This window comes from Thermobia domestica, chromosome 2, assembly GCF_964235325.1.
Source record: "Thermobia domestica chromosome 2, izTheDome1.hap1.1, whole genome shotgun sequence".
Lineage (NCBI taxonomy): Eukaryota > Metazoa > Arthropoda > Insecta > Zygentoma > Lepismatidae > Thermobia > Thermobia domestica.
Genome location: NC_137455.1, coordinates 45,940,387 through 45,957,113, shown reverse-complemented (window position 1 = coordinate 45,957,113; position 16,727 = coordinate 45,940,387). Strand labels below are relative to the sequence as shown.

Here is a 16,727-nt window from a genome sequence, read left to right as displayed (position 1 = left end):
TTCAAGCATGTACAGCTCATATCTGAGGAAGTCAGCATCACGCAATCATCATGTTCCCTTATTCATCCACAAACTGGCTATGAAAAGTGATGGTAGGGCCCTCATTTATTTAAATGCTCTTTATGACATTGCAGCAACTTTGACCATGCCGGCGTAGAGAAAAAAACAGGGATGCTGGAAAGATATCGTCCTGGCATTGCCTAATGTAACTGATGAGAAACACTACAAAACCCTGGCCAGGGTAGCCGCCGCAAAGTATCGAACGCCAGCGTAACGACTAGGACAATGTTTGCATCAAACTGATAATATTCTTGCTATTGCAATCAGAATACCATACTGTTCAATATTTGTGATGCCATCACTGCGAATGTGGTTAATTACATGCTCCATGTACGCATGTACTTCCTGCACGAGGGTATACAACCCCGCACATCATGTTTCGTCCGCCATCCTAAATCAGCTTACGCTATCAACATCTATCAGCATGCCGTACGTATTGTAGCCAAGCTGTACATTTCGCCTATTTTGATCCATGTATCCTTCAGAAAATTACTGGGAAACCGTATCTTCCTTTCGGGAATCCCTTAAGTCATCAGCGTACACAGCCAATTACTGCACCTTTGAATTCTCTGCGTTCTGTTTCTGTGTGTGCCGCCTGTCACTGCAGTTCTATGACTCGTTGTTTTGCCACAATTCCAAGTAGGCGTTCATTAGAGTTGTGAAAAACCCAGGACTTAAAAAACAATCCAGCGGATTTTATTGGGTTTTATTAAATTTTGTACGCATATTTAAAGCCACATTCCTACTTTATATAGCATTTAAGCATTTGTTCTACTCTACATATGAAATTATGAAATTCCCTTATGGAACCACGGTAGTTCACGTCTAGCGAGAGTTCCTAGTTCGATCTCAGCTTTTTGCCAAGTGCACTTTGTGGTGGACAAATATCGTGTGCATGGGTTTTCTCGGGGTTCTCCCGTTTCCTACCACTTTCGTCATGCCACTATTATTATTCAGAGCATGTCAGTCTCCCTTAGCCCCGTGCATAATCATGAAACATTGAACTAAACTTAGAAATAACAAGAAAAGAAGGGAAATAAAATAATGCACAAACAGTCCCATACGCGTTTTGTGGGACACACTTTCTAGAGAGAAGGAAGTACACAGTGTTCTAGAGTAACAAAGAGGTAGATAATCTTATGTAATACAGAATAAGAATAAAATCCCCTCTTACATTTATGATACTAATCCTTGAGCCAGCCGTCCTGAGTTTCACTCAAAATACACCAGGAAAACACTCAGGGTGTCTACTAAAATTCCAAAATGAAATTTCGTAACTGTTTCGTGGCCTTTTCTTTACCAAATCATAAGATTTCCTAACATTTTCAAGAGCGAATTCGGGTGCGAATTAGGCCGAATTTCCATCCATGCGATAGAAACGTACTTTGCTTGCGATTTGGTAGCGTCTAAAGCCGACCAGACATTTTTGGTGGTGAATTTTGATGTTTTATAGAACAAAATTTCCCAATCTGTATTTACATTTGCACAGTTAAAAAAATCGTGACCCAGGCGCTAAACTTCGTGACTTTCATGACCGTTTTCTGATTTCGTGACTTTTTCGTGACTGATAGACACCCTGATACTGACATAATACCTGAAGTTCAGTAGCCAGAGATTAAAAAAAAAAAATTAAAAAAAAAAAAGGCTTTATTGAATGGTGGTTGTTTTTTCTAAAAAGAAAACTTTTTTTTTTTTTTTTTTAATTGAAATGTTGGAAATGGATTTTTCTCATTTTCAGTTGCCAATTGGATATCTTATAATAGATTTTACGATTAAACGGGTTTTGTGACACGATTGTACTGTGCTTTACACACTCCAACAGATACGCAAGGAGAATTAGTTTCACATACTACATCAGATACGCAAGAAGAATTAGGGAATTCCAAGATCTGATTGCCGTTAGTGTTGAGAAGATATAGGTGTATCTTTAGTAATTTCCTTCTTCAAGTGAAGCGTTCTCGATTTGTAATTAACTGACACATGGAGAAAGACCTTTTATCTGTTTATATTAATAGCCGCATTACTTTTGATTCCACACTAGCTGAAATGCCTGTTCTTTGCACTGGGAGAATTAGGTTCAAGGAAAATGTTTAAGCCTCCTCTACCCTTTAGGATACGCATATCAATGAAAGTGTAGTAATTTTTTTTTTTTTTTTCTGACATGAATTTTTAACCCCCTTCTATTTTAGGATACGCCCTTTAAGAAAAGTTACATGATAATATCCAAGCTTGAGATAGGTTCTAAAACTCATATCAAATTGTTCAACCATTTCCTTTGACGCTATCCTAACTTGACGTGTTCACGAGATATTGTAATTTTGGCTGAAATTTTGGACCCCCTTTACTTCCATTATGATGTGCCCTTTAACCAAAGTAACACAATAAATAAATAAATAAATAACTAGGTTTCAAAATTCATTTCAAACTGTTCAATCACAAACAGGCAATATCGCTTTCAATGGAAACAAAGGAATTACTCCCTCCCCTTAGAACTAAAATTTTCAATAAAATTCCAACACATGCCAACTTACTTTTAACGAGTTTATGTGCCAAGATTTATCTTCCTAACTTGGAAGGCTCATGACAATTTATTTTTAAACATGAATTTTGAACTTCCCCTACTCCTTTTCCTAGGATACGCCTTGAATCAAAGTAATAAATTCCCAGCTCAGGGTAGGTACTAACTATTGTATGTTCAAAAATTCGTTCCAAATGGCTTAACTGTTTTCCTGAGTTGAGCGCACAAACAAGATTTTTTCATAATATGAATAATCATTAATACTCATATTAAGATTATTATGTCTATCCAAGTTTTATAGTATATTCTTTTAGGTGGGTTTTTTGGGTTTTATTGTGGGTTTCACTCCCCCAACCAAAAACCACTGGGGAATTTTGGGATGGGGAAAATTCCAACAAGTTTGCGTTCATCTCTTCATATTTTCCGATGCTCGTAAATCCTGATAGATGGGGTATTCGACACTGTGTTACATAGACACTTTTCCTTGTTGTCATGTCTAGAATCACCTCCCAAATGCTGTAAACAACGAGATGTTACAACCTGTATATTATATAGGCAAGTAGGTTTTAATATACACAACAGAGTTTGCATATAAGTTTGGTACTAATACACATTCTAAGTAAACAATCAAAGTAGATGAGCAACACACACACAACATACCTTTGCTATTTTTCCATACTCTTTGAAAAGATCTTCTACAGTCTTAATGGTCGAATTTCTGTATTCAGTTTCTTCATTTAGCATCTCCTTCATGAGTTGCTGAAATAAGTAAATATAATCTAACACAAACAGTTTTGATAGCTTACATGTCAATGATGCAGCAAATTACAATTTCTAATCATCTAAGTCTAACTTAGTGCTCTAATTTAAAATATCAGGGTGTCTACTAAAATTCCAAAATGAAATTTCGTGACCTTTTCTTTACCAAATCATAAGATTTCCTAACATTTTCAAGAGCGAATTTGGGTGCGAATTAGGCCAAATTTTCAACCATGCGATAGAAACTTACTTTGCTTGCGATTTTGGTAGCGTCTAAAGCCGACCATAGACATTTTTGGTTGTGAATTTTGACGTTTTATAGAACAAAATTTTTCGATCTGTACTTACATTTGTACATAAAAAAAAAAAAAAAAAAAAAAAAAAAAAAAAAAAAAAATCGTGACCCAAAAGCTAAATTTCGTGACTTTCATGCCCGTTTTCTGATTTCGTATCTTTTTCATGACCTATAGACACCCTGAATATGCAATAGCAACTTGAACATCTAATTAAGAAACTTATCTACGTTAGATCCCAAACTTTTTACATGTAATTAATATTTTATTTATATAACAATGGCCAAGCATTCGTTAGAGAGAGTGATATATATATACAAATGTAAGGATGTCAGACCTTCTGGGCCTAAAACTTTATATTGACATGTTTCCAATTACACTTCGACAGGACCAAAAACTTGCTTAATGACTACAAAAATTTCTGTATATTCTCATAATATTAATGAGTTACAAAATCTTTCAATTTAAAGGTGTTCCTCTACACAGTCCTCCAGAAAAATCTATACAATTTTTGTCATCCTGTATGAGGATACTGGCATTGACAATGGTTCTGAAATTTAAGTATGTTGTAGTACAGTTTTCGGTCAACAGATGTCGGTACTGTCAGCACGGTTAGTGAGAAGAAAATGGCAGGAGCACGCTTGACGTTCGAGCAGTATAAGCACGTTTTGAAGTGTTTTATCAGTAAATGAAATGAAATTATTTGGTCTAGGAATTAATTCGTGCGGTTGGTACGCACACATTGAAGCTGTAGTACAAACACAAAATACATAAATACCTTAAGAAAAATATTGTCCATCGTTAGTCACCACTTTCGCCCATCTGTCAGGCAATGTACGGATTCCGTGGCGAAAGAAGTCCTCATCCTTGGAAGCGATCCAGTCAGAGACCCATGTTTCGATATCTTCTGAAGAAGTAAACCGCTGTCCAATCAAATCGTTGTTCATGCAATCGAACAAGTAGTAGTCCGAAGGAGCAACGTCTGGTGAATACGGCGGGTGGGGTAAAACTTCCCATCCGACATTTTCTAAATAGGTTTTGACCGGTTTTGCGACATGTGGGCGAGCGTTATCATGTTGAACAATAAGTTTATCATGTCTGTTCTCCCATTCTGGTCGTGTTCTGGCCAGAGCTTGCTTCAAACGCATTAATTGTCATCGATAACGTTCTCCATTCATAGTTTCACCCGGTTGCAGCAGCTCATAGTACACCACACCTTTCATATCCCACCATATGCACAGCATAACCTTTGCACAGTGAATATCTCGTTTTGGTTGTGATGGACCTGGTTCACCTAGGCCTTTTTTCGTTTAGGGTTCTCGTAATGGATCCACTTCTCATCACCCGTAATAATTCGATGCAGAAACCCCTTTCTGCTCTGTCGTTGAAGCAGCAATTCGCAAATGGTTTTTCGTCTTTCAACGTCTCTGTCTTTCAATTCATGTGGAACCCAATGTGACATCTTTTGAATCATTCCCATGGCTTTCAAGCGTTTGGAGACTGTTGTTTGATCAACGCCTAATGCTGCTGCAAGTTGTTCCTGCGTTTGACACGAATCCTGCTCGAGCAATGCTGTCAATTCTTCGTCTTTAATTTTTTTTGGCTGTCCAGCTCGCTCTTGGTCTGCCAAGCCGAAATCACCACTTCTAAACCGTGCAAACCACTTCTGACACGTTCGCTCAGCTAGAGCATGGTCACCATACACTTCCACCAAAATACGATGACTTTCAGTCGCACTTTTCTGCATGTTAAAGTAATGCAGCAGGACACCCCGCAAAAACACTTTATCAGGCACAAATTGCGCCATGTTCACTTAACTACAAACTGGTGTTGTTGACGCTTTAATCCACTGCCCTATACTACGAACGATACGCGATGACAGGGGTTTGCAACACATGTGTGGATACACGGAACTGTGGGACGCTCCGTTCGTTGCGCCATCTCTTGTCCACCCGCACGAATTAATTCCTAGACCAAATAAGTTTTACGTCCCACGATTATGCCGGTTAAGCTAAAGGAGAGGATGAGAAATGAATGAAATGGTGGAGTGAAGAAAGTGGGACGAAACGGGAGAACCCCGAGAAAACCCACGAGCACGTGTTTGTCCATCACAAAGCCTACACGGCGCGAGCTGGGATCGAACCAGGGACCCCAAGCACCGGAGGTGAACGCTCTACCACTGAGCCATCGCGCCCCCAGTGTTTTATCGGTTTGGGAAAGCCATCGAATGAGTTCAGTTGATTTTGTGATTAACGTCCCTTTCAGCAGCGAGGCAATATGAGACGGGACCTACTGAGTAACGTGGAATCCGAACCATATGAGCTTCCGCCGGGAACTGAACCAGGGTTTCCCCACGCCAAAGGCGCGTACACTAACCGCATAACCACGAAGGAGCTCCGGGAATGCCATCGAAGTGCAGCGTCAGTGGAGAGGAGAGTTGGGTACTGAACCACCAACCTGTACTTACACTGTTCGAACGTCAAGCATGCTCCTGCCATTTTCTTACTTCACTACCCGTGCTGACAGTACCGACATTTGTTGAGCGAAAAACCTTAACTGAAAACAATTGGCAATGCAGACATTTGTTGGGAGAAAAACCATACTACAACGTACTTAAATTTCAGAACAATTATCAATGCCAGTATCCTTATACAGGACGGCAAAGAGTGTATACATTTTTCTGGCGGACTCTTCTAATTCTGAAAATATATAGAGCTATTACAAAATTTATTTTATCTTTTTCCCTGATTTCCCAATATCAAACCAATCATTTTCCATGACTCATGGTATTCAATAAGATAAACGTCAACTAATGATGAATGCCAGTGAATAAGTGAATAAGCAAACATGTAAACTAACCAAAGAAATGCTATTTGAGCTGGTGAATAAATTTTATGAAACATCTTCAAGTTAAGGTGATCTGGTATCCCTAGCAACCTTAACAGTTAGCCCATTTAAAAAGCATAGAAAGTTTTTCACTATTTTCTTCTTTATTATTAAAGTTACAAATGTCAAAATTTGAACAAACCTAGAGGAGACGCATATCTATACCTTGCCTGTTTTAGATTTTGAAAAAACACACAGTAAGAAAACTTCTACCTTTAACTTTGAAAACATGGCAACAATAAGACCTGAACTCCCTGCGACGGTATAGTTTTTCCTTTCCGCCCGAGTCGAGCGGCAAGTTTAGTTCTCTGCCTCGCTCAACAGGTGACAAACAACGGTACAACCAAAACCTTCCTTTCTCATCTCTCCCCCTGTCTTTTTTTTTTTTTTTTTTTTTTAATTATTTATTTTCATTTTGCGAATTCCTAGAAGGGTAGTCGTCACTTGTCAGCTTACCATTTCCGCAAAATAACATAGTACAGATGTCAGTTTGTGATCTTTGGGAAAGATTATAGAAAAAAATATTGTTGGGATCAATCTAGGGCAAAATTACCCCTTGAAAGCGAGGTCAAAATCCTCTCTTCAGAAATAACTGAAAGATACTTACATGAATAACTTTTGAGGGAAATATGATCAAGTGAAATGGCATGTGAACAAAATTCCTCAGCCCTGCTTATAGAAACAAAATACTAAATAAAGTTCTCATAAACAAAATACTAGCATACTCGGCCATAAAAATAATAAATGGTGACTTTCGTTCTTTGTTGCCTGTCCACATGGCCACTTCCATACTATCTAGATCTAGAACTTTAATTTTTCATGCACATATGTCCAGTGACAATACAATATTTTATAAATTACCGTATACTCATAGGTAATGTCTGCATCTCCCTTTTTCTGGAAGTACACAAAGAAAAAAAAAATATAGATCCCTGTAATGTTCACAATAGCATCTCCTAATTTTAGATTTTTTTCTAATAAATGAATTTCGCAAGGCGCCTGAACGCTGTGGGATTGTATAATTTGCATAAGTACACCCTCGATCAAATTCGTGTGAAATATCTTGTGCAAACTTTCATTGTGAGTTCGAACAGAAGAGAATAAAGTTTGATAAAGCCGGGTAACGGCTCACGCAACATTTTATGTTCTTGTATCTGAATGATGTTGGCTTTTTTTTTAAATTGAGCATGATTTAGTAAATTTATTTTGCATTATACAAATTTGTTTAAATTATGTAATACCTGGAAAACCTTGTTGACCAGGCCCGCAACCAGTCGCTGAAGTTTGGGGGGTAATCGTAACAATTCTAGGTTTCTTTGTATCAATATCATACGGATGCATTGTGGTTTGAGGGGCTAAAAAATTTAGGAAGAGACCAGGCACCCTAGCCCATGCTGTAGTTGCAGGCCGGTTGACTATGTAAGTAGATTCCTCAGTACTTTATTTCGCAAAATAAACACCACTACTTTATTTCGCAAAATATTCTTCACCAAGTTATATAAAAACTGGATAACTGGACGGGTCAGTGTGCGAATTGAATATTTTTCCCCAGGACGGATGAATTTCACTCATATACGCACCCAGCTATCACACACGTAAGAGGGGGGGAAGTTATCCCTGTCTGGGATGAAAATTTTCTCTTGCAGGGGGATAAAGATGTCTGATGAGGAGAAATCCCTGGCATCCCCATGTCAATTAGCACACTAGGACGGGCCTCCCACAAATTATAAGGAAATCGACACAAAAGGCTGTAAGATTACATTTTTCATACCTTTACTTTCCACATGACATTTTCGACTCGATGCGACAGTGTAAGTCTCGACCAGGGACGGATCTAGGCCGGATTCCTGAGGGATGGGGTAGCGGTGAGTTGTAACATTGCTACTTAGAGTTACTTTAGTTTCATATTGTACAGACTTGAACTTTTGCAGGACTGGTGCTTGTGCCATTGGAGGTGGCGAGCGACCCTTCCCTCAGGGTCCGCCTACAATTCTCTATACCATCTCTACAGGATAAAATTAGATATGCAAGAATGTTTTCTACTTATTTGAAGGCATTGGTGTAGCCAGAAATATTAGTTGGTCGGGTTTAAGGGTAATAATAATATCCCCTTCGTATTGTGTTGCGTAGAACAGATGAAGGGTAAGGGGAAAAAAGAAGGAATGTCACAAAATTACATTTTTGAGAAAACGGCATTTTAATATTGGAAATCACGTACAAAGAATAGGGTTATTAAATCTTTCGTCCCTTTTTACATGGATATTTCTACATCTACGCGTGCATGGCATATACAATCAAATAATACCAAGAGTCACCAACAGATAGGACAAAGCACCCGGTAAAGCACATGTATGGACATTCCTTGTTTTTTCCCCTTACCCTTCAGATGTAGACTTCTTCCTCTAACACTGTCAGTCTTCGTATAAACATGTCCCCTCCTACATCTTTAGATTCCAAATCAGACTCTGTGGTCCGTCTATCTGTTTGTTAATTTCACTGGGATGCATTTGTTTATAGTCTTCCATCTTTGCATAAAACTAACAGTTCTCACCTAAAAGATGTGTGGTGTAGTGTGCGACGCAATACTTCCCTCTGGGAAACCCTGGAAATGTACGTATTGCAATCGGGATCTCACCTCAGTTTCCCATTTAATCAGTAAGTACGCTGGGAATTTTATTTTGTGAGGTGTTCAAAACACAAGAGTGGGAGCATTTAGAATAGTAATACATATTTTTACACAAACGCAAAAGAAGCAATATATTTTGTTACACCCAGGGATGTGTGTAAAGAAATTTTAGTTGATGTTGTTAGGGGACTCGGAAAGATTTTACACAAAGAAACTTCATTTCCTAGCCTTCTCTGGATTACAGAGGTGCCTACAGTCAGATTTTGGGGCACAGGTTGCGCCTATGATTTCTTTTTAGAGGAGGAGGCATAATTTGTCATTGAAAGTGGAACAATCGAATTTTAATTATACCACATTGATGCTTTTATGAACACTAAATATAAAGAAGTTAGCATGAATAACATTTTAAAATAAGTAATTGTCATAATAAAGAATGGTAGAACTTCAGTTTGATGTGTTAGGTCCTATATATCTTCTCTAGTTATTTGTATTTTTAAATTTGTAATCATTTTTGGAAAATATTTTTCCTGCATTTATATGCCTATCTATCTAACTTTTATCTATCTACCTATTAACCATTCAATTTATCATCTTTCATTCAACATTCAAACACTGTATAGAAATAAAGCTACATAGAAACGCAAAAAATAACCACGGAAATATTAAACATAACACTGCTTCTTTCTGCTCTTTTCTTATGTTTCTGAAGCTAAAAGCCGGTGAGACATTTTTCTCTTGGTCGGCAGGAATATCTTGCTTTCCGTTGTCTTTTCACGGACAGATATTTGTACTGCTATCCCTCCTGCTGTCACTCACAAAGTGATTATTCGTTGACATTCACATTTCAAGCAACCACGACTCGAAGGACAGACAGAAAAACGACCGTTAGACGCGGACAGAGAGAATCACACAGGAGTCAATAGACATTTGAACAAAAGCAGGCACCAGCTCAAAATTTGAGTGGGAGGGTTACAGCTGCGTTGCCAAATTTTTAAAGTCAAACATGGAATCTTTCTTAGTTTTTTTTTCTTTTTTTTTCAAAGTCTAAAACAGGCAGGCATAGATATGTTTCTCCTCTAGGTTTGTTCAAATTTCGACGCGTGACGTTCAAATTTAGTACTTTAATAATAAAGAAGAAAATAGTAAAAAACTTTGCTAGGTTTTTTAAATGGGCTAACTTTCAAAGTTGCTAGGGCTACCAGATCACCTTAATATCCATTAATAGTATGCCTTTACGAAACTAACTATTCCCTCCCCCCAATAATAAGCAGCTGTTACATTACAATTTCCAAGAAAAGTTTGAAGATGCTGATCCAAAGAAAATGAGATTTTAATTTTCCCCCAAATTCCATTAAAAAAAAGGGGCGGATATTGAAAGAAGGTTTTATATTTTTCATATGCAAGTATTTAATAAGAAATCAGATTTTACCTAAAATATACAGGGTGTTTCAAAATAACACTGACTACGTTTGGGAGGTGATTCCTGACATCTATAGCTCCAAAACTATGGAACCTACCGTAGTCGGGCCAAGACTTCACTTAGGAACTAATATGTGCGCTATCCAAAAGTACATGTTTCAGGATCTCAAGGTACTCACGCAACAACTTTTATAGAGGGAGTTTGGCTACGAGCATATAATGAAGTGCTCACCAACTACCTCTATAAAAACTGTTGCGAAAGTACCAAAGCATTCAGAAACATGGATATTTGGGTAAAACACATACTAGTTCCTAAGTGAAGTCTTGACCCGACTACGGTAGGTCTCTCAGTTTTGGAGCTATAGGCCTTCTAAAGTTCACTTTTGCATGTTTTCAGCAGCCTATAACTCCGAAAGGAAGCACTTGTGCACCCATGTTGGTCTATACTTTTTGTCTTATCTTAGTGTCGGGAACCACCTTCCAAATGTCGTCAGTGTTGTTTTGAAACACTCTGTATGAGAAGTTACCACCTTAATTTCACGATACAATATATTGAAACTTAGGTTGAAATAAATAATCTTGAAAGCAAATATTAACAGTGTGTGTGTTACTGGAAAACATTTTGCCCTCAGTTTGGTTGACTGGGCCCACGTGCTTGAAACATCGACTTACCTCAACACACAAGCAAAACTGAAAAACACCTAATCAAAAATATCCAAACTTCCCTGACTTCCAGTTTAAGCATAATTTTCCCTGAGTGTTTCATTACATTTCGTCTTGACTTTTCCAGGATACCTTAGAGCCTGTCTATTTCAGGTGTGCCCTTGGAAAATATGCAAAAAAATACTTCGACCCCAATCCTGCCACCCTCTGACGGAGGAAACTTTCTCTTTGATTAGGGAAAACAAGTGAATGATCTCAGCTGTGTTGTCAATTTGTCGTTTGATCTTGACGAGTGAAGATCGTAGGCTATTTAGAATGGCTAACAACAGAGCACAGCGAAGTCTGAAATAATTCCGCATCCAATAATTGAAAGATTTCGACAGCAGCAACTTGTCCCTTCTCTTTCGAGGGAGGTCGGGGAAAAAACAAATCCAGCAGCGCCAGAAGGGGCACACTTGAAAGAAAGGCTGTAGATTTGTAAGAACCTGACAGAACATACCATAAGTAAGAGAAGTTAACACAAGATACCAGGCATATGAGAAAATCTATCCCAGATTAAACCATTGAATTGTAAGCTGAGTAATTACCATGAGTAAAATCTGTTTCACGATAATACTGTCAAAACTATGCATCTAACTGAGAACTAATATTTCTATCAAGATCTTACCTTTGTATGTGAACATGCAGCATTGACTCTCATCTCCATTTCTTCTTCAGTCAAACCTAGTTCTAACCAGATCTGACAAAGATCTTGAATGCCTTCCCGGAAATGTTTGTCACATCTTCTAACAATAGTTTCGATGTGCGGACTGAATGATAATGAGCTACAAAAGAAGAATGTTCATAAATGTAGCAATATTATTTAACACAGCTATTTAATATATATATATATATACATACATATATAAAATAAAAGATAAAGAGAGTTACGAAACTTATGACCTCCATTAAATGAAATAATATCCCACGAATAAAAAATAAATAATACAGCTGTCTGTTCATTGACAAGATTCCACATTACTGAAGAAAATGTACGAAAGATGACAAATTTTTAGTCATGTGCTTTATTATTTCCCAATGGTAAAATTTAAAACTGCATTATGTTTATGTATTATGCTCCTGTCAAGCAACAGGGTGGATTGATTTAAATCAAATCCCAAAATAAGTTAATTTGAAGTGAAAATAAATGAAAGCGCGTTTCTTTTCTGTTATTCCGATTATGTAAGATAGGAACAAACAAAAATTTTGTATATTTTACAAAACTTTACGAAATTATTTTATATGTATTAAATCTCTGAAGAAAATAAATCACTTGGGTTTGGTCCTCACTTGCTTTATGTTCAGCTTGTTAGTCTTAGAGTTCTTTAATATTAATCAAGTTTCTCCCCTTTCATCATCATTATGATTGGTGCACTGTTCAAGGCCCCTGAGCAAGGTGGAGCTTGGTGGTTTGTCTCTGCCACTTCTATTGATCGGGTGAAGATGTCCTAAGTACGGTACAAGTGATGTAGACATGGCAGGAGAAAGTTTATTCTCAGATACATCTCGTGATAATTTGCTGAGTGAGATTCGGACAGCACAAACAAAAATAAATCGTCTCTCCATATTACAGATTGTGAAAGTTACACAGACACAAATGAGTATTCTGACGATACCGGATGTTACATTCTAAATACCAAGTGCCTTTGGAATATAACATCCGTTATAGTTTGAGGTACGTAGTCATCTCCACGTGATGCGATCACACAAGAATCATTTCACTTTTATACAATAGATTATACCTGAACACTAATGCAACAAACTTGATCAACCGCAAACAAAATTAGTTATGCATGATTTCCAAACTCCAATGGTATTGTTCTAATAATGATCTCTTGATAAATACATAAAGTCAGGGATGCAAATAACCACTCGCCCGGGACGAGTATTTATTATCATACCGAAGGTAAGTAAATTATCTATATTGTGGGATGTGGGCCAATAGCTTTCTTTCTTGGGCTTGTAAAATTTCGTTGCTTATTTGCACCCCTGTCTTAAGCCAATTCTGAAACAAGATGTGTACTAAGAAACACGACTGAAAATAACTATTAAGTTATTGTTTCAATCCAATGTTTCGAAGTATACTTTTGGAGGTAGCTTGTTAAGTTTTATTGTGAGATTCTTTGTATATGGAACTGGGACCCCCCCCCCCCGCCCCAGAAAAAACTGACATTTGGGCTGGGGAAAATTCAAACCACCGTGATGTTAATACTGGTAATTTATTCAATCGCTTTAAATATACTGACGAAGTAACATGCCCACATATATCGAAATAGTTTTACTAGGAACAGCATATACATTGAGTGTATGTTGAACTGTCTATTTTTTGCCGAGAACAGAACAGAGTGGCCACTCAAATAGCAAGATAAAACTCACGCATATTTTCTGGTTTTTCAGCATCATAATATTTTTCAAGGACGCTTGTATGGAAGTTATTTCATAAATTCCCCATTACTCTAGGGTCTGAACAGGTAGGTATATATATATATATAATACATCATTTATATCATTTATACATGTGTGCTCCATGTATACCTAAATTTATTATCAATTGAATATGCACAGATTCAACAAATCAAGTAACTACTAGAATTTCCTGTTCTCTCTCTTTCACACACACACACACAAAAGTATATCTATTCTCGTAATAAAGGGAAGAACTGTACAAAATTATGTCACTGTAGCTACTTTGATGTATACACCAAAAAAACTCATGTTACGTGAGATTTGAATAGAACTTTTCAAGTTCACTATCAATATCTTAGCCTTTTTACTTTCTAGCTCTTTAACAACTTCATTCTTTTCCTGTTCATGTCATTTTCATCTTCACATGCTTTCTTCTTCCTTTTCCTATCCAAAGTAGCTTGATTATTCTGTCTAGCACAACGGACAGCATTCAGAAGAGGTTTTGTGATTTTTACGTTTCTGACTTTCCCATTCTATCTGATAGTGTCATACACAGTTCTCTGTGCAACCAGTCTCTTTTGCCATGTTCTCAACAATGCACTCCTTATTTACGGAAAAGCTTCCTTCCTAATTTGCATTTCCGTGAGAGAGTATTAGTGTCGAACGGAGAACATTCATCAAGGCATCTGTCTCAGCACTGTGGGTAGAAATTACATTAGACCAATCTGTCTAGTCTGTGACACTTTTTATCGAAAGATTTAAGATGCATTCTGATATTTGGATCACTGACTACAGAACAATATTGCAGAGCAGCGACACCAGCTGTGTGGTCGTCAAGCCAATTGCTTTTAACCAATATGGTTACAAGTTCCTTTAAGCGGACCCCTCACCCTTCATCACATGCAGGAAACCTCTGGATGCCACCAAGGTATGGCTTTTGTCAACTTAAATTCTAGTGGTAATCGTTCCTATATTTTTATGATAATTTTCTGCAATATTCTTCGACAATCCCTGTAGAAGCTGGCTAGTTCTATATCCTCGTATTTCTTGTTTTGTGACAAATCCTACATCAACATTTGTTGAATTCAACAAGTTTTCTTCTTTCTGTACATCATTCTGAAAATTCTCAACGTGTCCTGGTTTCACAAACCTTTGCATAACTGCACACACGAACACACACCTCTGCACTATGAGTCTAGGAAGGAAGTTAAAGATCTGTCACTTTGAAAATCTGTGAGAAATTTATTCAATGTCACTAGCTATGGTTTTAAAGAAAGCTAGTTTGGGGCCTAACACTGGGTCTTCAAGAGGGTGTTTTACTACTTCATAACTGCTACAAGACTGTTTGCTACCATCTTCAAAGATGATACCTGTTTCACAAATTCTCTGAGCCAGGCAAGCATACATTAAGATCTCGCTGTGCTATTTTTCTATTTAATAAACAACGGACAGGAAAATATTTGTATGGGAACATATCGAAACTTGTTAATTCAGTATATATAGTTCTCCATGTAGGAACATTATTGAATAAATTGTACAAAGAACGCAAAAACTTTGCAATATCCCAATCTACTGCGAGCACACAAACTTTAAAAGTATTTAACGTATGCAAACCACAACTGCCTAAGTCTCAAGGACACGAGTAACATTCTTTTAATTTCAGATTAAACTCCTGACGAAACTTTAAATACACCGTGGGTCCATCCATAGAAACCTGTATGACATTTTTGACATCAAGGGGTTTCACAGAGTCCATGAATGCTCCTAGGAGATCTGAGGCTCTACTTCATCCAAGGAAACAGAAGTTAGGTAACGAGTACAAACCTCTTCCTAGTGCTAGTTTCTGGGCCTTTCACACTTGACGAAGCTAAACACGAAATAGTGTTAGTTTGTATGCTTTTCACTCGTGATGAAGAAGTGATGGTCTTATAAATGTGTGAAAGTTGGACGAATCACAGGCTTTATTCTCTTCTGCGTGTTTCTTCCCTTGCATATGGCTAATTAATGAAAATCTTTAGTTTCACGTCTCACGGTTATGCCGGTTAGGCTAAAGGAGACGGTGATGATGAGAGATGAGTGAAATGGTGGAATGAAGAAAGTGGGAGGAAACGGGAGAACCCCGAGAAAACCCACGAACACGGTGTTTGTCCACCACAAAGTCCACACGGCGCGAGCTGGGATCGAACCAGGGTCCCCAAGCACCGGAGGTGAACGCTCTACCACTGAGCCACCGCGCCCCCTGGCTAATTAATGGTTGGCATCCCATACTGGTAACAGAAATAATAGCCTGAGAGCAAAGTCGGCAACCTGCAAAATAAACATCTCTTTCACGTTTGATTAGCCAATCCCGGAGAAGTGGGTCATAGAGTCAACCTTCTTGAAACGAAGTCTTATGCAAAGGGAACCCTTTGATGTTCTTCCTAACATCATGAACCAGGAAACAGTACAATAAGTTATTCTTGTAGATACCTACACCAAAGTCAATTTACAGACCAATAGAGACCTGTGTTTCTTGAGTCGAAAATGGAAGACGATTCTAAATATTTGTCCCTGTCCCTAACACGGGAATTTACCTCAACCCGAAATGTAGAGTCTTGAAAATATTCTAAAATATTAATAAATGTCAATAAAACTTCAAATTTGTAACTTCGCTTATTCTTTAAAAATTCAAAGATCTATAGATAAATCCATGCACTTTTCCAGGTCTTAAAAATTCACGCATAATTCCAGCTTTTCCCGAAATTCCCGACGCGTGGCCACCCTGCAGAAGTTTGTAACCATTTCCATTCAAAAAATATTTTATTTGTAAACTTTCGAAACTGACAATCTATACGCTCCTTTTCAGTGGAAAAAATCAATCTGGTTCCTCATCCTATAAAAGGATTTATTTAATTGTGATTAATATTATTAACCTTTTTTTTTTAATGAAATATGTTTAACAAATATACGTAAAGCAAAACTAGCAAATACTTCCATCAAGGGAAACTTTATTCGGATCAACAGTTAACGTTGACAAAATCACTAAAGAAAGCACGGATTCTGATACAACGACAGAAAT

The 16,727-nt window shown here is 37.6% G+C and overlaps 1 protein-coding gene across 3 annotated transcripts in view; it reads right to left on the bottom strand.

Moving 5' to 3' along the window:
- Window positions 1–16,727, bottom strand: part of LOC145671603 (protein regulator of cytokinesis 1-like) — a 73,924-nt gene that overhangs the window by 53,213 nt on the left and 3,984 nt on the right. For all 3 annotated transcript variants that reach the window (XM_081740797.1, XM_081740801.1, XM_081740795.1), the window contains exons 2-3: window positions 11,892–12,048; window positions 3,239–3,337 (exon numbers count right to left, since the gene is read on the bottom strand). In XM_081740797.1, the coding sequence (XP_081596923.1) occupies window positions 3,239–3,337; window positions 11,892–12,048 (256 nt within the window). The remainder of the gene's footprint in view (window positions 1–3,238; window positions 3,338–11,891; window positions 12,049–16,727) is intronic.